We start from the raw sequence: 21918 nt of genomic DNA, 5'->3' as shown, positions 1-21918 counted from the left end.
ACTTTTCTGTTCTCTATTTCATTCTCTCTTTTTTTTCCAAAGCAAATGAATGGATATCTGCCTATGTTTTGCCCATGCATTTATAACGTTAACAGCTGACATACTTATACTCAAGCAATCCTTGCGGTTCTACAGCTTGGAGAAGCACAGGTATCCTGATATATCTGGTGGGTGATATCCGCAGTGTACTGATACCTGAGAATGTATGTACATACAGTAGCTTGTCTGCTATTTTCTGCTGGTTTATATATAGACACCACTGTTGTTCTAAGCGCAGTCTAAATTCAGTTATATACCAGGTGAATCTCTAATAGGAATTTTACAATGTATTATTATTATTGTTGTTGTTGTTTTCCATATTTAAAATGATACAGTCAATAAGTAGACTCCATAAGGTCGACCACGAAAATGTCAACTGTGTCTAAGGTCAACATGAAAATGGTCGACACAAGAAAAGGTCACCACAAGTTTTTGGGGTCAAATTTTGTCAATTTCACGAGGTGACTTGCTCCGCTACCGCTGCGCTTGGTACAGGTTACTATTCCCAATATGTGTCCACGTGAATGGAAAATGAAGCAAAAGCTGGAAAAAAACTGGGGGGAAAACCTGTGTCGACCATTTGTGTGTCGACCACTGTCATGTCAACTTTTTTGACCTGTTGACCTATTGCAAGTCGACTATATGTGGTTGACATATTGACTGTCTATCCATTGACTGGAACCCATGAAAACATGCAGTGACATTCAGTTAATGGTCAAGGGCCTGATTCACAGATGGGCGCAATGTCGACGTTATATGCAGTGTAGCGATATTTTGCTATTGCGCTTATATGTAAGTCGCACAGTCCATGTGCCGCCACGGTCTTGCATTGGCGGGTTGCAGGAGGATATATTTGCAAAGTGAGTGAAAGCATATCTCCCAATATCGACAAAGTGGGAGTCGGGACTTCCCGCGCCCGAAAAGGGGGCATGGCCTCAGGAAAAGGGGACATGGCTTCATGGAGATTCATGGGGATGATGCATTCACAAGCTCCGCCTCCCAATTTCATCACTTAGAGCGGCATGCCTAGAGCTCTGTGAGCTGCTGGCATGCCCCAGCCCTACTGTCTCCAGTAAATAAACGCTGTGCGCACGGTTCTATACCATTGATGGTGGGAAACCATTTGGTTCTCCTCTCCCCATCTATGGCAAAAGTATTTGACATCAGGCATCGCCCATCTATGATTTTGATTCATCAATGGTCGACGGCCTTCTCTACTGCATACAGGTGAATATATTGCACTTCTCCTGGCACGCAGTTCAGTAGCAACATACATCTGAGTTCCATCCATCCTGAATCAGCCAGAGCCATAGCAAGGTACTAATGCACCCTGGACCAGCCCCACCACCCCGCACATGTGACATCATGACATCACAAAGAGGGGGCAGGAACCAGGAAGCCGAGTGTGGGGCTCGTCATAAGGACGCATGAGGGTGGTTTTCCGGGCAGCAGGTTCCCCACCAGCCAAATACAGGTGCCACCAGAGTTGGACTGGACCACGGGGTTACAGGGGACATCTCCAGTGGGCCCCATTGCTGGAGGGCCCCTCCTCTTTCTTTATGGGTCAGGTTCCAGACCGTGCACTTAAATAATACTTTGTAATTCTATCAGTGGGTCAGTTACTCCGCAGACCAGGGCCATGAACGGGCGTGGGTCCTTATCACTACATTCCCCCAGGGGCCCTTCACGCCCTAGTACAACACTGGGTGTCACTAAGGCATGGACAGTGTCTACTCCTTAGCCTTATACCCAGCTCGCACACCCCTAAGTTACAGCCTTGGCGTCAGGCCCGATTTCTTTATAGACCTGCATTCATTACCACACATAGAGGTTGTCTTGCTGTATATAAAATTAAATATCCTTCATAACATCAGAAAGGTGAACTCAGGGAAGACACCTGTAAAATATTATACTGTGAGATTATGGAATAATTGGTTGGCTTTGCACAGATTTTTTGTTTTAAATAAACAAGCACGTCATCATTGAAGCAAAATGTTACAAAAAAAAGTGTTTATTTTAAAATACGAAGTTCAAATAGATTGATCAGTCTACACAAGACATAGGTGGTCATTCCGAGTTGTTCGCTCGTTGCAGATTTTCGCTATGCTGCGATTTGTTGCTAAATGCGCATGCGCATGGTACACACAGCGCATGCGCTAAGTTATTTTACACATAACTTAGTAGATTTGCTGGTGTTCGTGCGGCGCTTTTCAGTCGCACTGCTGATCGGTGAGTGATTGACAGGAAAGGGGCGTTTCTGGGTGGTAACTGAGCGTTTTCCGGGAGTGTGCTAAAAAACGCAGGCGTGTCAGGGAAAAACGCGGGAGTGTCTGGAGAAACGGGGGAGTGGCTGGCCGAACGCAGGGCGTGTTTGTGACGTCAAACCAGGAACTAAACGGACCGAGCTGATCCCAATCTAGGAGTAGATCTGGAGCTACTCAGAAACTGCTAAGAATTTTCTATTCGCAATTCTGCTAATCTTTCGTTCGCTATTCTGCTAAGCTAAGATACACTCCCAGAGGGTGGCGGCCTAGCGTGTGCAATGCTGCTAAAAGCAGATAGCGAGCGAACAACTCAGAATGATCACCATAGTGCTATATAATTGAAACTTTTCCTTGTACTTTAAAAGCTGAGTTTAATAACAATCTATTCACATTCATGATTCATTTCCTCTTGTAGCTCAGTTTTCAGCAGCGTGAAATAGTCCTTTACAATGAGAAATGTATCCTCAGTACACGGAATAGTGAATAGATTGTTTGAAAGTTGCAATATGAGACCGGGATGAAGACCCTGGGAACGTTGCGTGACAGTGACAATATAAGTTGGAAACAAAATGACTAAATATGAACCAAGCAACCAAGAGGATTTTCCTCTAATATGTGTATTTATATATTATACAGTCATTAAGGTATTAAGTGTTTATTCTAAGAGGCTGCTTGTACAGCTGAACTGTAAGAGGGCGATTCTTCTAATAACAAAATGTGTGGTGTTTCGGCTTAACCACACCAAGAAGCAGCGACTTAGTAAATAGACCCCCCAAGTCACTATTCAAAAATAGGAGGAAAAAACAAAAACGTTAAGATATTCAAGTTAATAAGCAGAGTACTAGCTGAATGTTACCATTGCAGCATCAGAGTACCAGCGTTTGTGGGTCAGCACAGTTGGTGTAATGGTTAGCATTAATGCTTCACAGTACTGTGGTATGGGTTTGATTCCCACCATGATCTGAACTGTGTGGAGTTTGTATGTTTTCCCCATACTTGCGTGGGTACAGATCCTTTGCTTTCCTCCCACAATCCAAAAATATACAGGTAGGTTAACTGGCTCCTGACAAAAACTAACCCTATTGTGTGTGTGACTGTGTACCTGGGCAGACTAGATGGGCCAAGTGGTTCTTATCTGCCGTCAGATGCTATGGTTCTATGCATACCACTATTCTCATAATCTCACTGGGGGTAAACTCTGCATTTGGGAAGGGAGATGGTGTTTAATTACTGTGTTTACGGCATACTAGCAGACGGGATGCCAGCTGTTAGTATATCGAAAGCGGTTCCCGTCTGCCGGTATACCGCCATAAGGAGCTTCGCTCGCCACAGGTTCTATTTCCACTCAGTTTGTGGCATGGACCCACCAACCGAGTGGGAATTACGGCGGGGTGGTCGGGATTCAGTCCGTCTGTAAAATGCCAGCTGTCGGGATTCCGGAATCAGTGTCCTGAACGCAGGGATCCCAACAGCCGGCGTTTTGACTGCATCCCCTGTACACAAGGCACCCTAACAACAGTTCCGGTCACTGGTGTAGCTATAATGTGTGCAGTGTGTGCGGTGCACACGGGCCCCTGCGTCCAGAGGGGGCCCACACCGCACACACTGCACCCATTTCTTCTATACTTACCTTTCCTTTCCGGCGTCCATCGGTGACTCCTCTCCCGTAGCCGTCACCGCCTCTGCTAGCGCACTACGCACTAGAGACGCTGGCACACTGTCAGAGTCTACAGAGCGCTATCAACGCTAACAGCAGCGGCGGCCGGCTACGGGAGAGGAGGGGGCCCACACACGGAGTCTGCACACGGGTCCCGTCCTCTCTAGAAACGCCCCTGGTTCCGGTTCTCAGAATATCTATGCCTGTGCACAAATGGTATAATAAAACTAAGGTACTAATTAACTCACCTGCGCTTAAGCATGGCTATCCTTAAAACCTGGACTGTTAGAGTGCCCTCTGGACCAAGTTTGAGAACCACTGGTAAATGTTCTTGAACGCATCTGTGAAAGAATGGGTAATACATTTCACCATGTTCCATTAAAAATTATTTCAGCTATAAAAAAAATGCTTATTTGTCCTTAAAGTAGTTTATTGTATTAGTTTTCAGGCAAATAGGTGTTTTTGTAGCTATTTATCTATTCTTTTCAACCTTGGAGAGAGATAAAGTACCGACCAATCATCGCTTCTCCACGTAATCTCTCTCCAACATTTGATAAAACTACCCTACTTGACATAGTTGCTGATATCCTGGCTGGTGACAGGCAGATGGGAAATCCCGGGTATGATGTAGCCAGGTGGCAGTGCAATGAGTGTTGCCTCTTTATAGCGTCATTGTGCCCCACCCCCTGCATAGACAGCAATTCCCGTCATCTTAAGCCAGAGGGCGGTATGACAGTGATGTGATTCTGCAAGAATCACATCATCAAGCTGTCCAGAACGCCCACGTCACTCGGGAAGTGGCCGACACAAGTGATAACAGCCAGCCTCCGCCAGACTTGCCTACTTTTGCGAGTGTGTATATAACATGTATTATATATTTTATTGTGGTATAAAAACTAAACCACTCAACCTACCTTTCCATCCTAAGCATCAGACGAGGGGGATCTGGTACAAACAATGTCCGTATAATAAAGGGGGTAGATCATGTCAAACAAACCTTTTTGACTTTTTTTGACTGTGTGACTACAGTGATGGATAAAGGTGGAGCCGTGGATATAGCATATCTACACTTTAGTAAGGCTTTTCACACTGTTCCACATCGCAGACTGGTACTGGATACTAAGACGACCGAATGGATAAGATCTTGGTTGCAGGATAGAAAACAGAGAGTTGTGGTAAATGGAGTGCATTCACAGGAGGGAAATGTTACCAGTGGAGTACCCCAGAGATCTGTACTTGGACCAGTGCTTTTTAATATCTTTTTTTGGTGACATTGCAAATGGCATTAAAGGGAAAGTATGCCTTTTTGCAGATGACACAAAGGTTTGCAACAGGGTAGACACACCAGGTGGGGTAAAACAAATGATTGAGGATCTAGGTAGACTAGAGGAAACGTGGCTATTACAGTTTAATACCAAAAAATGCTAAATTATGCACTTGAGTCTCAAAAATCCAAAGGCTAAATATAGTATTAATGGCACTATGTCACGGCCGCGCAGCGGCGGCCGCCGCGCTTACCCATTCGGGTGCGCTGGTCTCCGGGGAGTCCACTTCTCCCGCCGGCTCCTGGCTCCCGGAGTGCAGGAGACGCTGCCGCCGACGGTCCTCAGCTCCGTGGGCACCGCCATGTCCGTCCACGTGGGGGCGATGGGGCTGGTGACGTCAACACCGCCCCTCCGCCAATGAGAAGACAGCGGGAAGTTTAAAAGGAGACAAGTCGCTCCAGTGCTTTCAGCATTCACGAGTGTCTCTCAAGCTCACAGACTCCATTGCTTCCAGCATTCAAGTGTGTCTCTCAGCTTGCAGACTCCAGTGCTACCAGTATACAAGTGTGACTCTCAGCCCGCAGTCTCCAGTGCTACCAGTATACAAGTGTGACTCTCAGCCCGCAGTCTCCAGTGCTTCCGGTTCACAAGTGTGTCTCTCGGCTCACAGACTCCGGTGCTGCCAGCGCTTCTTGTGTGTCTCTCAGCTTGCAGACACCAGGCCACTCGTGTCTTCGTCCAGTGTTCTTCAGCATCGTTCTCCAGTCATCATTCATCTCTTCGTCCAGTGTTCTTCATCATCGTTCACAAGTCATCACTCATCTCTTCGTTCAGTGTTCTTCAGCATCATTTTTAAGTCATCTCTCACCCCTTCGGTCAGTGTTCTTCAGCGTCGCTCTCAAGTCATCACTCATCTCTTCGTTCAGTGTTCTTCAGCATTGTTCTCAAGTCATCATTTACTTCTCCAGCACCATTCTCGAGTCTTCGTTTCATTTCTCATTCAGTGCATCCAGCATTGTTCATGGACTCTGTTCTCTATTAGTCTTGCATGAGGAAGACCTACATCCGACCGTCTCTATTTCGACCCAACTACGGTTCTTCCACCCGACCATCGGAAGAAACCCTGAGTTCTCAACCCTCTCAACCCAGGTCCGTGACAAACTATACTGGAAACTACTGAGGAGGAAAGGGATCTAGGAGTCACTATTTCAGGTGACTTAAAGGCAGGTAAGCAATGTAAGAAAGCAATGAGGAAGGCTAGTCAGATGCTTGGTTACATAGGAAGAGGAATCAGCAGAAAGTAATGATGCCACTGTATAAAGGTCAGTACTGACGGGGAGATTTCCCCAGAGATGTGTGCTGAGCGATCTATCTGACCGCTCAGCACACATTCCCCCCCTACCCCCCCCCCCCCCCCCCGCACGGCACAGTGCGATGTGTGCTGAGCGACGGGAGGGGCGCTCATTTCACCCAGTGGTGAAATGAGCGACCTGCTAGATTGTGCCAATCTAGCATGGGCGATAGCGACATGCGGGACCGCGCATCGCTATCGCTGTAGGAGATACACACGTAGAGATCCGTGCTTAACTTCTAAGCAATCTAGTCAGGTTGCTTAGAATTTAAGCACTGATCTCTCTGTGTGTACCCCCCTTGAGTCATTAGGGTTTGCGGTAACAATATGGTTTAAAAAAAAAAGGGGCAGACTGGATGGGCCAAGTGGTTCCTATCTACGTTTCTATGTAATAACATTATACATTGTGGAGAACATAGGAGGACAATACGATGCAAGGTTAGGAGGAGAAAAAACTTGTAACAAAGGAGGGGACAGTGTAATGGAGAGAAGACAATAGAATAGTGAGGGTGGTAGCCTCAGTCTACGGAGAAGAGAATCTAGAATATTTAAAGGAAAAGGTCAAGAACAACGCAATACTATATTATGCCTTGTAGACACAACAACACTGGAATCCAAACCACGGCTGTGATTGATCTACAGTATATGGGCAAGAATGCTGTGTAGCTCCCAGTCCTGATTGCTGTGTAAGGGAAATGTTACAGATATGTTGTGTGGAGGTGCTTGGGTTCAAGGTGTGTGCAGTGCTACCACTTGTATAAATAAGGGACTGCGCTTATAGAACCATTAAGGGTTTGACATGGTGGAAAAAAACATCAATCAAGACACATATAATATAAAATAAACTATATAAACAATCACTGAACATGTGTTAAAGGGTTCGGTATGTAACACTGCTGGTCTAGATGCCGGCAGTCACATGACCGACAGCGTCATCCCAACAGTAAAGATCCCGAAATTGGAGGGGATAAGTATATTTACCGTCCCCCGTCCCTGTCCCCTAATCATCAGGGAGGGGGAAGCTATGGCTAACCCTATGGAGGTGGCGACTATGGGAAACCCTTGAGGGTGGTGGCTATAGCTAACCCCCCCCCCCCCTTCCCCAGTGCTTAACCCCTCTAGTGCCTAAACCTACCCCGCCCCCCCCCCCCCCCCGGGCTCTGACACTAGCCTGTACCCCAATACTTACCTTCAGGATGTCGGCTGTCGGTGTTCCACCGCCAGTCTCCCGAATGGTGTCGAAATTTCAGCGCCTATCACATGACTGCCGGCATTCCATCCGAAAAGTATTAAAGCAATCTATTGCTAACATAATAACGTGCACAATATATTTAAAAATATGTATGATCGTCTATAGTAATAATAGCTATAAAGGTGAAATGAATTATAAGTAACTATCAATGCTGGCTAAACGTCCACTGTATCAATTGTAAACACCTATAAGGTTAAACTTTCAAACCGGGTCAATATCAATATTATTATTACCATGTCAACATGCTCATGTCAACGTGATGAATGTAGATAGTATGACTGCCGACATTTCATACCCAACCCAGTGATAACAAATGCAAAGAATCTTAACTAGACCCTTTTCATTTATGTCATTAATGTTCATTTGTTGTAAATAGTTTCTAACATTTTTTTTTTCATAAAGAGTAAATGTATTACTGGTGGAATGCAATAGGTTGGTAATGATTTCCAGCTTCTGTCTTGTCCTTCCCACTATCCATACAACATTTTGCCAATGTTCTTTCTGCGCGGCTGACAGCTCTATCATGTAGTATTATTCCTCCTCGCGTCAGTGCAGTGCATGCAGAAACTGTTCCTCCTGACACTTCATCCATGCATTCATTTACTATTGTTCCTAGTCTCCCCACCATTCATCCATGTATTTATCTAGTACTTTACCATGCATTCATCTACTGTTCTTCCAGGCCTCCTAAACTTCATCCATACATTCATCTACCGTTTCTTCTGTCCTCCGAACCATCATCCATGTATTCATCTACCGTTCCTCCTGGCCTCCCAACCTTCATCCATACATTCATCTACCGTTTCTCCTGGCCTCCCAACAATCATCCATGCATTTATCTCTTGTTCCTCCTGGCCTCCAAACAATCATCCATGCATTTATCTACTGTTCCTCCTTGCCTCCCAACAATCATCCATGCATTTATCTACTGTTCCTCCTGGCCACCCAACAATCATCCATGCATTTATCTACTGTTCCTCATGGCCTCCCAACAATCATCCATGCATTTATCTACTGTTCCTCCTGGCCTCCCAACAATCATCCATGCATTTATCTACTGTTCCTCCTGGCCTCCCAACAATCATCCATGCATTTATCTACTGTTCCTCCTGGCCTCCCAACAATCATCCATGCATTTATCTACTGTTCCTCCTGGCCACCCAACAATCATCCAAGCATTTATCTACTGTTCCTCCTGGCCTCCCAATCATCATCCACTCATTTCTCTACTGTTCCTCCTGGCATCCCAACTATCATCCATGCGTTCATCTACTGCTCCTCATAGCTTCCCAACCTCCATCCATGCATTCATCTACTGTTCCTCCTGGCTTCCCAACCATCATCAATGCATTCATTTACTGCTCCTCATAGCCTCTCCAGCATTCATTCATATAGTGATCTATTGTCCAAGACTATGTCTGGTCAGCCCCCCTTTTCTGGAACTCACTACCTCACCAAGTCAGACTATCCCCCAATCTTTTCAGCTTTAAGCTGGCAATAAAAACCACACCTCTTCATTACAGCCTACCATACTTTTTCTGAATTATCCACTGCTCCCTCCCTCTCCTATGCTTCTCCCCAGTTTACTCTGCAAAAGTTCTCCACTCCACTTAACATGTAAGCTCTCATGGACAGGGCTCTCCTTCATGTTTTATCCCTAGCACAATCCTTGGTTCCAGGGCCTCATCTGATTTCTCCTACTCCCTTTCAGGGACACTAAGGAGGTCATTCCAACTTTTTGCTGCCCGTGCGATCAACTATACGCCGCCTATGGGGGAGGGTTTTTTTGCATAGCAAGTCTGCAAACACTTGTGCAGCCCTGCTATGCAAAAAAAGTTTTTGAGTAGAACTAGACTAGGGTAAAAGTTACTTACCCTGTGCGATTATTCCAGCGTTGCAGGTCCCGGAATTGACATCAGACATCCGCCCTCCAAATGCCTGGACATGCCTGCGATCGCCACACCACTCCCAGAAAACGTTCAGTTGACGCCCCGGAACGCCTTCCTCCTGTCAATCTTCTTGCGATCGCGGTAGCGATCGCTTTCTTCGGTCTTCTTGTCATTGCCCAGTGACGGCCATCGCTGGGCAACAATGCGCCTGCGCATTGTGGCCGTCGCGCATGCGCAGTACCGACCCATTTGCACCACTGCGAAAAACAGCAGCGTGCAAATGGGTCAGAATGACCCCCTAAATACATATGCTCACCCCTTGACTTTTACATTTGTTGCCAAGACATAGGAAGTCATCCCATACCTACTTCATTGTTTGTTTGTTAGACTTAGTACTGTACCATAGTAATGACAGTCATGATGCCATTATTATGTCAGGTTATAGTTTTGTATTTTTCCTCTATAGCACTACATAAACTGTTTGGTCCTCCTTGTTCCCCCCACCACTCATCTGTTTATTGATCTACTGCACCTCCTGGACTCCCCACTATTCATCCGTGTATTGATGTACTGTACCTGTCACGATCCGGGTATCTGGACGCCATTTCTTACCCATCAGATGCCTCCTAAGGCTGGCTCAGCGCTCCAGGACCGGATCCCATCTGTTATCCTAATGTTCACATTCCTGCATCCTCTCCTGTCTCTCTGAGACGCTGTCACAGTAACGCCTTATTACATCTGGCATGGCGTCTCCCGCGGCCTCCGCCGCCGTCCCTGAGCTTCTGCATGCAGAGTGTCAGAGTGGCGATTACGTCAGCCGCGGCCTCCGCTGTGTCCGCGTGGTTGGATGTGCACTTGTCAGCCTGGCGTCTCCTGTCTCCAGTGGCCGGCGCCGCCATTACTGTTTTCATTACCACATGGATTACAAACCAAACTTCCCTCCAAGTGTCTGCATGGGCGCAGCCATCTTGGATTCTGTCAGCTGATCATTTCCTCCAATCTGTTGTCAGTATTGTTAATCTGCATAATTGCCTAGCCAATCCCTTCCTTGCTGCAGGTATAAATACACTGTGCCTGAGCAAGGAAGGCGTCAGTGCTTTGGTTGTCAAACCTAGTTCCTGTTTGTCTCTCTCCTGTGATTGTCTTCCAGGTTCCAGCTCCTGTCTCAAGACTTCCACCATAGAGACCCGCACCAGCATTCCACCTGCGGTGTAGCCTGACTCTCCAATCCATTGTGGATTCATCTGTTTCCAGCTACAACATTACCTGCTTCCAGCTCAGCTTCCAGCAGAGTACAGCTTCCCTTAAAGGGCCGGTGTCCTTTCTACACTTTACCACTCTCCACCGGTATTATTATTTCTCCGCTCTCAAGTTCTACATTTCAGTTCATATTTCATCGCTCCCAAGTTCATTTATTATTTAACTGGTTCCAGCCAGTATCCACTCCGTGCTAACAACAGTCTGGTTCCAGCCAGTATCCACAGCAGCTGTTTTATCTTCAGCAACCCAGCTTTTCCTGGAACACCAGCTGGCACAATCCTGGGTTATCTCCATTGCTACAGTCGGGCCTGGTAAGGACTTTCCATCTAGAAGATCATAAGAACTATCTCACACTACCAGTGCCCTGTGGCTCCTGCCATCCTGTAGTACCCAGGAACTGTATTTATTCTTTGCTGACTTTTACGTTTTCTTTTACTGCAGCTGTGTTGCGGAGTTGTCATAATAAACATCATTGACTTTTATCCAAGTTGTCGTGGTCACGCCTTCGGGCAGTTATTATTCATGTTACTTACATGTCCAGGGGTCTGATACAACCTCCCAGGTTCCGGTACATCTCAGCCCCTACAACTGAGGCTGCCTCCCGTCAGCTCAGGCCCTCAGTTGTGACAGTAAGCACTGACCTAATGAATCCAGCCGGAGACCAGGATCAAGCGGCCAGGCCGATGCAAGAACTGGCAGCCCGACTAGAACATCAGGAGGCTGCACAGGGCCACATCATCCGCTGTCTCCAGGATCTCTCTACTCGGCTGGATGGGATTCAGACAACTCTCCGTGGATCAGGCGCGTCTGGTGCGTCAACCACAGTGACTCCAGCTATAACCCCACCCACCTTACCCATTTCTGCTCCACGTCTTCATCTTCCAACGCCAGCAAAATTTGACGGATCTCCAAGATTCTGCAGGGGATTTCTCAACCAGTGTGAGATTCAGTTTGAGCTACAACCTGGCAATTTTCCCAGTGACCGTACAAAAATTGCCTACATTATTTCTCTTCTCAGTGGCTCAGCCCTTGATTGGGCATCACCGTTATGGGAGAGGTCCGACACCCTGCTATCTTCCTACACTGCCTTCGTGTCAACATTCAGGCGCATCTTCGACGAGCCAGGCCGGGTAACCTCAGCTTCATCCGAGATTCTCCGTTTACGCCAGGGGTCACGTACTGTAGGACAATATCTGATACAGTTCCAGATCCTGGCATCCGAACTGGCATGGAACGACGAGGCCCTGTATGCTGCATTCTGGCATGGCTTATCTGAGCGTATTAAAGATGAGTTAGCTACCAGAGACTTACCTTCTAAGTTAGATGAGCTAATCTCACTCTGCACGAAAGTTGATTTACGTTTCAGAGAGAGAGCAACTGAGCGTGGAAGATCATCTGCTCCAAAATCTTCTGCTCCTCCTCCTCGTCAACTGTCACCATCTAAAGATGAGCCCATGCAACTTGGTCGTTCCCGTTTAACTCCTGCTGAGCGCCGAAGACGTCTCTCCGAGTTTCTCTGTCTCTATTGTGCAGCTCCGTCTCACACCATTAATGCCTGTCCCAAACGTCCGGGAAACTCCAAATCCTAGCTCGCCAAGGAGAGGGCCGGCTAGGAGTAATGATCTCCTCTCCATCTCCTCAAGATTGTAATCTCCCAGTCTCGCTTCAAGTTGCTCAACGTTATCGGAACGTCATTGCCCTCCTTGATTCCGGAGCAGCTGGGAACTTTATTACCGAAGCCTATGTTAAACGGTGGTCCCTACCCACCGAGAGACTTCCTTCGTCCATTTCTTTAACTGCCGTGGATGGCAGCAAAATTTTTGATGCAGTCATTTCTTTAAGGACTCTACCAGTTCGTCTGAGAGTGGGAGTTCTTCATTCCGAACTTATTTCTTTTTTAGTGATTCCAAGAGCCACACATCCTGTGGTCCTGGGCCTTCCATGGCTCCGTCTTCACAATCCTACAATTGATTGGACGACTACGCAAATCCTGGCATGGGGTTCCTCCTGTGCTGAGACATGTTTGTTTAAAGTATTGCCTGTCTGTTCTTCCTCCCCCAGGTCGTCTGATGTTCCACCTCCTCCATATCAAGATTTCACGGATGTGTTCAGTAAAGCTTCTGCTGATATCCTTCCTCCTCATAGAGAATGGGACTGTCCGATTGATCTCGTTCCAGGGAAGGTTCCACCTCGAGGCCGAACTTATCTGTTGTCTCTGCCTGAGACGCATTCTATGGAGGAATATATTAAAGAGAACCTAGCAAAGGGGTTCATTCGACCTTCTTCTTCTCCAGCCGGCGCAGGCTTCTTTTTTGTAAAAAAGAAAGATGGTGGTCTGCGGCCGTGCATCGACTACAGAGGTTTGAACGACATTACCATCAAGAACCGTTATCCTTTACCCCTGATTACTGAGCTCTTTGACAGAGTTAGCGGAGCTACCATCTTTACAAAGCTGGACTTGCGAGGTGCATACAATCTCATCCGGATCCGTGAGGGTGACGAGTGGAAGACCGCCTTTAACACCCGTGACGGACATTATGAGTACCTCGTCATGCCCTTCGGATTGAGCAATGCTCCAGCTGTCTTCCAGCATTTTGTCAATGAGATCTTCAGAGACATTCTATACCGTCATGTCGTGGTCTATCTAGACGATATCCTCATTTTTGCCAACGATTTAGAGGAACATCGTTTTTGGGTTAAAGAGGTTCTGTCCCGTCTCCGTGTCAATCATCTCTATTGCAAATTAGAAAAATGCGTCTTTGAAGTCAAGTCCATTCCGTTTCTAGGGTACATTGTGTCCGGTTCCGGACTAGAGATGGATCCTGAGAAACTACAAGCAATCCAAAATTGGCCGGTACCCTTAACCCTCAAAGGGGTCCAGAGGTTCTTAGGGTTCGCCAACTATTACCGAAAGTTTATACGAGACTTTTCCACCATTGTGGCGCCTATTACTGCTTTCACTAAGAAGGGTGCTAACCCGTCCAAGTGGTCTGAAGAAGCCATGCAAGCATTTCATCTTTTAAAACAAAGGTTCATCTCTGCGCCTGTTCTGAAACAGCCTGACATCGACTCTCCTTTCATCTTAGAGGTGGATGCCTCCTCCGTTGGAGTAGGAGCGGTGTTATCTCAGAGGGCTAAAGATGGCCATTTACACCCTTGCAGTTTCTTCTCCCGGAAGTTCTCCCCAGCTGAGCGCAACTATGCCATTGGCGACCAGGAGTTGCTAGCCATCAAGCTCGCTCTAGAAGAGTGGAGGTATCTGTTGGAGGGAGCTTCTCATTCAATCACCATACTTACAGACCACAAGAACCTTTTATACCTGAAGGGCGCACAATGTCTCAACCCTCGTCAGGCCAGATGGGCACTTTTCTTTTCCAGGTTCGACTTTAAACTCCAGTTCTGTCCGGGCTCTCAGAATCGCAAGGCCGATGCCCTTTCCCGCTCATGGGAGCAAGAAAATGAGTCAGAGTCTTCAGACAAGCATCCTATTATAAATCCGTTGGCATTCTCCACGGTAGGGATGGACTCTACGCCCCCATCAGGGAAAAGTTTTGTGAAGCCGATGCTAAGGAAGAAGCTCATGCATTGGGCCCATGCTTCCCGTTTTGCCGGACATACAGGTATCCAAAAAACCCTGGAGTTTATCTCTAGGTCCTATTGGTGGCCAACTCTGAAAAAGGACGTCTTGGAGTTTATTGCATCTTGCCCAAAGTGTGCCCAACATAAAGTATCCCGCCAGTCGCCTGCGGGGCAACTGGTTCCACTATCCGTTCCCCGTCGACCATGGACCCACTTGTCGATGGATTTCATTACAGACTTACCCATGTGCAACAAGTTCAATACCATCTGGGTGGTAGTTGACCGGTTCACCAAGATGGCACACTTCATTCCTCTCACCGGTCTTCCGTCAGCTTCCAAGTTGGCTCAAGTATTCATACAAGAGATCTTCCGACTCCACGGTCTTCCTGAAGAAATTATCTCAGATCGAGGAGTTCAATTCACAGCCAAATTCTGGCGAAGTTTATGTCAAGTCCTCCAAGTCAAGCTAAAGTTTTCCACGGCTTACCATCCTCAGACCAATGGTCAAACCGAGAGGGTGAATCAGGACTTGGAGGCCTTCCTCCGCATCTATGTGTCCTCCTCTCAAGATGACTGGGTTCAATTACTTCCCTGGGCCGAGTTCTGTCATAACAACCAGTATCATTCTTCATCTGCTTCAACACCATTCTTCACTAACTTTGGATTCCACCCTAAAGTTCCTGAGTTCCAACCGCTTCCAGCAACTTCTGTTCCCGCAGTGGATATCACCTTGCATCAGTTTGCCAATATTTGGAAGAGCGTACGATCAGCTCTGCTCAAGGCATCGTTCAGGTACAAGAAGTTTGCGGATAAGAAGCGTCGAGCAGTTCCTGCTCTCAAGGTGGGTGATCGGGTATGGTTATCCACGAAGAATTTGAGGTTAAGAGTTCCCAGTATGAAGTTTGCACCTCGCTATATCGGTCCTTTCAAGATTGAACAAGTCATCAATCCTGTTGCTTACAGATTCCAGTTGCCTCCCTTCTTAAAAATACCCAGGACATTCCATGTTTCCCTGTTGAAACCGCTGATCTTGAATCGGTTTCATTCCTCACTTCCTCCAACTCCGAAAGTCCAAACTCAACGAGGCGTTGAGTATGAAGTGGCCAAGATCCTGGACTCACGTCACCGTTACGGTCAACTACAGTATCTTATTGACTGGAAGGGTTACGGCCCTGAGGAACGTTCATGGACCAATGCTTCTGATGTCCATGCTCCTGCCTTGGTCCGGAGATTCCATTCCAAGTTTCCTCAAAAGCCAAAGAAGTGTCCTGGGGCCACTCCTAAAGGGGGGGGTGCTGTCACGATCCGGGTATCTGGACGCCATTTCTTACCCATCAGATGCCTCCTAAGGCTGGCTCAGCGCTCCAGGACCGGATCCCATCTGTTATCCTAATGTTCACATTCCTGCATCCTCTCCTGTCTCTCTGAGACGCTGTCACAGTAACGCCTTATTACATCTGGCATGGCGTCTCCCGCGGCCTCCGCCGCCGTCCCTGAGCTTCTGCATGCAGAGTGTCAGAGTGGCGATTACGTCAGCCGCGGCCTCCGCTGTGTCCGCGTGGTTGGATGTGCACTTGTCAGCCTGGCGTCTCCTGTCTCCAGTGGCCGGCGCCGCCATTACTGTTTTCATTACCACATGGATTACAAACCAAACTTCCCTCCAAGTGTCTGCATGGGCGCAGCCATCTTGGATTCTGTCAGCTGATCATTTCCTCCAATCTGTCAGTATTGTTAATCTGCATAATTGCCTAGCCAATCCCTTCCTTGCTGCAGGTATAAATACACTGTGCCTGAGCAAGGAAGGCGTCAGTGCTTTGGTTGTCAAACCTAGTTCCTGTTTGTCTCTCTCCTGTGATTGTCTTCCAGGTTCCAGCTCCTGTCTCAAGACTTCCACCATAGAGACCCGCACCAGCATTCCACCTGCGGTGTAGCCTGACTCTCCAATCCATTGTGGATTCATCTGTTTCCAGCTACAACATTACCTGCTTCCAGCTCAGCTTCCAGCAGAGTACAGCTTCCCTTAAAGGGCCGGTGTCCTTTCTACACTTTACCACTCTCCACCGGTATTATTATTTCTCCGCTCTCAAGTTCTACATTTCAGTTCATATTTCATCGCTCCCAAGTTCATTTATTATTTAACTGGTTCCAGCCAGTATCCACTCCGTGCTAACAACAGTCTGGTTCCAGCCAGTATCCACAGCAGCTGTTTTATCTTCAGCAACCCAGCTTTTCCTGGAACACCAGCTGGCACAATCCTGGGTTATCTCCATTGCTACAGTCGGGCCTGGTAAGGAATTTCCATCTAGAAGATCATAAGAACTATCTCACACTACCAGTGCCCTGTGGCTCCTGCCATCCTGTAGTACCCAGGAACTGTATTTATTCTTTGCTGACTTTTACGTTTTCTTTTACTGCAGCTGTGTTGCGGAGTTGTCATAATAAACATCATTGACTTTTATCCAAGTTGTCGTGGTCACGCCTTCGGGCAGTTATTATTCATGTTACTTACATGTCCAGGGGTCTGATACAACCTCCCAGGTTCCGGTACATCTCAGCCCCTACAACTGAGGCTGCCTCCCGTCAGCTCAGGCCCTCAGTTGTGACAGTACCGCCTGGCCTGCCCACCATTCATCCATGTATTGATCTACTGTACCTCCTGACCTCTCCACCATTCCTCCATGTATTGATCTACTGTACCTCCTGGCCTCCCCACCATTCTTTCATGCATTGAGCTACTGTACCTCTTGGCCTCCCCACCATTCCTCTATGTATAAAACTTCTGTACTTTATGACCTTGCCACCATTTATCCATGTATTTACCTACTGTACCTCCTGGCCTCCCCACCATTCATTCATGTATTAACCTACTGTACCTCCTGGCCTCCTCACCATTCATCCATGTATAAAACTTCTGTACTTTATGGCCTTGCCACCATTTATCTATGTATTTACCTACTGTACCTCCTGACCTCCCCACCATTATGCATGTATTGATCTACTGTACCTCCTGGCCTCCCCACCATTCATCCATGTATTGACCTACTATGCCTCCTGGTCTTGCCACCATTCATCCATGCAGTGATCTACTATACTGTAAGGCCTCCCCACTATTTATCGATGTATTTACCTACTGTACCTCCTGGCCTCCCCACCATTCATCCATGTATTGACCTACTGTACCTCTTGGCCTCCTCACCATTCATCCGTGTATAAAACTTCTGTACTTTATGGCCTTGACACCATTTATCCATGTATTTACCTACTGTACCTCCTGACCTCCCCACCATTATCCATGTATTGATCTACTGTACCTCCTGGCCTCCCCACCATTCATCCATGTATAAAACTTCTGTACTTTATGGCCTTGCCACCATTTATCCATGTATTTACCTACTGTACCTCCTGACCTCCCCACCATTATCCATGTATTGATCTACTGTACCTCCTGGCCTCTCCACCATTCATCCATGTATTGACCTACTGTACCTCCTGGTCTTGCCACCATTCATCTATGCAGTGATCTACTATTCTGTAAGGCCTCCCCACTATTCATCCATGTATTGATCTACTGTACCACCTGGCATCCCCACAATTAATCCATGCATTCATCGACTGTTCCTCCTGGCCTGTACACCATTTATCCACATATTCATCATGTTTCTATGGACTCCTGGTAGTACAACCATGTAAATATCTACTATATTATCTATACTATCTACTATATATTATTGGGCACTTGATACTCATTCCCCTCCCCCACCGGTTTCTGATAAGACCGCCCCCTCCAGCTAAATTATTTTTTTTGTGCCTTTTGCAGGCTTGCACATGCAAACGCTCCTAATTTTCTGGACTCCTGGACTGCACATGCATGCACTCCAAAGACTCTCCCTGGACCCTTATGGGGATACAGTCTTTGTTCTGTGTCCAAAGACCAGCGGCAGAATTGGGGAACTGGAAAGCTCTGATGCAGGGGGACTGCTGTGCTGCTCTGAGACAGTGATGCCCCTAAGTACATGCTTCATGTGCCTAGTGGGAAATCCAGCTCTGTACCCAACACTGTCTTACTCACTGTTCCTGAGACATTTAGGGTGGGATTCAATTCTTTTCACCCCTTTCCACACCCGTTCTGTTTCTGCCCTCAGGGACGTTGTATCATTATTTCAGCTCGCTACCCCTGGAGTAGCGAGGCACCCAACCCTTTACACAGCTAAACCTGATTACTCTGGGCGCAATATGCGCGATAACGGAAATCATTTTAGAAAGGAAATTGGGCGTGATATATCATTTGAATCTCACCCTTAGCCTGTATCGAATTGTTTTTTAATAACTTTTTTTTAATTACAGAAGGCCACTGACAACACGCAACGGAAGCCATAATGTCTCTCCATGTGCTGGCCATGTCACTCGTCCTACTTACCTTCTCCTCCAATTTGGCCATGGCTGTTAAGAAGGAAATCCGGGCGCCACAGACGCTGTCAAGAGGTCTTGTAGCTGATATTTTGACTGCATTCATTTTCCCATTAGTAGAACAGTCAGATACTAATTACTAGTTTGTGATTTAAATTATAGACAACAGGAGAGGACTGTTTAGCATCTTCTTTCTTATTTCACCATATTCCATCTGAATGTGTCCTATCACTGTGATAGGAATATAAATGTATAATATAATGTATAGCTCAAAATCATCATCATCATCATCATCATCATCATCATCATCATCACCATAATAATAATAATAATAATAATAATAATAATAATAGTACTTTTCTCCTGTGTTTGGGGTATTGCAAGCCTGGAAATGGTTAAAACATCACTATAAAGCCCATTATCCTGACACTTTATTCCTGTTTTTCTCTTAAAGAGGGAGATGTATCAAGCCTTGGAAAGAGATAAAGTGACTGTGCTAAAGAAATGACAGAAGCTGATTGGTTACTTTGGACAACGTCTCCAATTTATCTCTCTCCCAAGGATTGATACATCTCCCCCGAAGTCTGTCTGGGCTTAGGCTTGTTTCATGCTTTCCTGCCTTTTCTTTCTGTGATCTGGGGAGGACCAGCTGGGACGGACGATGCCATGTGGCACCGTAAATGGTGTCATTGCAGCCCTGCCCCATGACATAATGCTCCATTCTGCAGTATTAAATCGTGGGGCATTGCCATGACGACTTGGTTTACAAGGTGTAAGACGTCTGTGTACTCTTTCAGGAACCTGGGAGACCTCCCCCTAAATATGTGAGTCTCCCGGAGATTCCTAGAGAACCGGCAGCTATGCCCTATTTAGGTCTTACATTAATCCTAAGCATGGGCTGTCTTGGTCACATGTGCTATTCTTGCGTTAGAATGATTTGGGAAATACTCACACCCCACTGATATTTCAAACCTTGCTCTTATTAAATAGTCTAGTCCTGCAATATCAAATCTTCTTTTTGTGTGGTGTGCGCATAAAGAAGTACATTCAGGGAACATTGAATTGTTCACCATCCCTATTGATGGAGCAATTGGTTCCTTCCATTGATGGCAGTAAACTATCGACGGCTTGAACCATCAGTGGGTGGGACAGGTGTGTGCATGTGACTGTGAAGGGCCAACCAGAGAAGGAGGGCAGGGCTAAGAGACGGCCAACAGGAGGGTGGGACTTAGCGATGTGCAAAATAGGATCTTACCTATCGATGGTGGAGAAACGTAGGAACTGACAGCCTGATTCAGAGTTGCACACAATGTCAATGTTGGACGCAGTGGAGCTTATGCTTTATTTGTAGCACTCTTTGGGATGAGGTAATGGAGGGTGAATACAAAAATGCAGGTATGTTGTCTTCTGAGCGTATCCTAGTCAGCCACTGTGAATTTGGACTGGACCCAGGCATCTTCGCTGGGACAAATGCAACTGCATGTACCTGTCCCCCTGAGTCAGACCATTAGGAGAACATCGACCATTGTAAGTAAATCATTAATATTTGCTACCGATGGTCTATGTAAATACTTAGGGTATATTTACTAAAGCTTCTAAAACAGAGAATTGGTGATGTTGCCCATACCAACCAATCAGAAAATTTACTCCTTAAGCCAAATACACACTAGACGAGATTTTGAAAGATCTCGCTCAGAATGGGCGATCTGAGCGAGATCTTTCACAATCTCGTCCAGTGTGTACACTAAATATCGTTAACGATGCGCGCTACCGCACATCGTTAATGACCCCCCCCTCGTCCGAACATGTACGGACGAGGGAGGTCCTCGTCAACGACAGCCATGCTGCAGATGTCCATCGTTCCCCCTGCAGTCCCCCCGGCGTCGCTGCCTGTCCCGGCCGCATCGGCAAGTGTGTATGCACTTGCCAATGCCTAATCCCCCCCCGCCGGGTCCCCGCCGGGTCCCCGCCGCCGCCAATATCGGCGCTGGCGGGGATCGGGTAGTGTGTAGGGCCCTTTAGTGGCTAATTTGCACTCAGCAAGAGACATCCGGTGACCCGCCACACATATAAGTGCATAAGTCAATGTAATAATAAATCGATACTGTAAAACAGTGTTTACTCTTACTGTACATAAATAAAAGACCTTTACTAACATTTCAGCAACATTTAAAACGTAAAACCGGTGTATATCAATTTCAATAGTATATGAAGTCACAATAAATGTAGTGAATAAAGCTACCTAGTAATTGTCTTTTTTTATGGCTTCAAAGGTTGGTTTGTGTCTATTCAATTGAAGTCGGAACTGCCGTCTTGTCGGAAAGACAGCAGTTTCCGACTTTTTTAGGTCAGAAACTGTTCTGACCTATTCAATGAGGCTGCCGTTTTTCTGAAAAGTCAGCAATTCCGACCTGTCAGAAAACACGTGGATTGGCGGAATAGCCGCGGATCCACGTGTTTTGTCAGAATCGCGGCCAAATCCGACAGGTTTTAGCCCCGTTTTCGACAAAGTCAATCCGAAAAGTCGGATTGGCATTTAACGGGAACTAACTGAATACTGCATTGACGGATCCTTTCCGTTGGAAAGGATCCGACAAGCATTGAATACACCCCTATATGTGAAAGTGTTGTACAGTACAGTGACTACTTTGTCACAAATCATACATTTAACAGCATGTTCTCTTCTAGGTTGGGGAGACAGCATTTCCTGGGTTCAGACCTATGAAGAAGGATTGTACAATGCAAAAAAAAGGTATGATAGGTAGATTGTTAGCTCTGGGGACCATTATTTTGGGTCATAAAATACGGATTTGTATTCACAGCTGGATTATGCCATCCTAGCACATCTGCTTAGCTTTTACCACCAGTGTCATATTTAAAAAAGAGAAATTCATTACACAATTTACTTAGCAAACAAACCAAAGCACTATGGGGCCGATTTCATACCATCCGCAT

At 46.6% G+C, this 21918-nt stretch overlaps 1 protein-coding gene across 2 annotated transcripts in view; it reads left to right on the top strand.

The window, feature by feature from the left end:
* LOC134929462 (anterior gradient protein 3-like) overlaps positions 1–21918 on the top strand; it is a 46546-nt gene that overhangs the window by 344 nt on the left and 24284 nt on the right. Inside the window, exons 1-3 of one of the 2 annotated variants that reach the window (XM_063925081.1) lie at positions 44–167; positions 18901–19038; positions 21652–21715. In XM_063925081.1, coding sequence (XP_063781151.1) covers positions 18933–19038; positions 21652–21715 — 170 coding nt within the window. In that variant the 5' untranslated portion in view covers positions 44–167; positions 18901–18932. Of the gene's footprint in view, positions 1–43; positions 168–18900; positions 19039–21651; positions 21716–21918 lie in introns of those variants that run through there. The other variant, XM_063925080.1, reaches the window with a different exon arrangement.

This window comes from Pseudophryne corroboree, chromosome 5 (genome assembly GCF_028390025.1).
Source record: "Pseudophryne corroboree isolate aPseCor3 chromosome 5, aPseCor3.hap2, whole genome shotgun sequence".
NCBI lineage: Eukaryota > Metazoa > Chordata > Amphibia > Anura > Myobatrachidae > Pseudophryne > Pseudophryne corroboree.
This window is presented reverse-complemented; position numbering and strand designations above follow the sequence as displayed.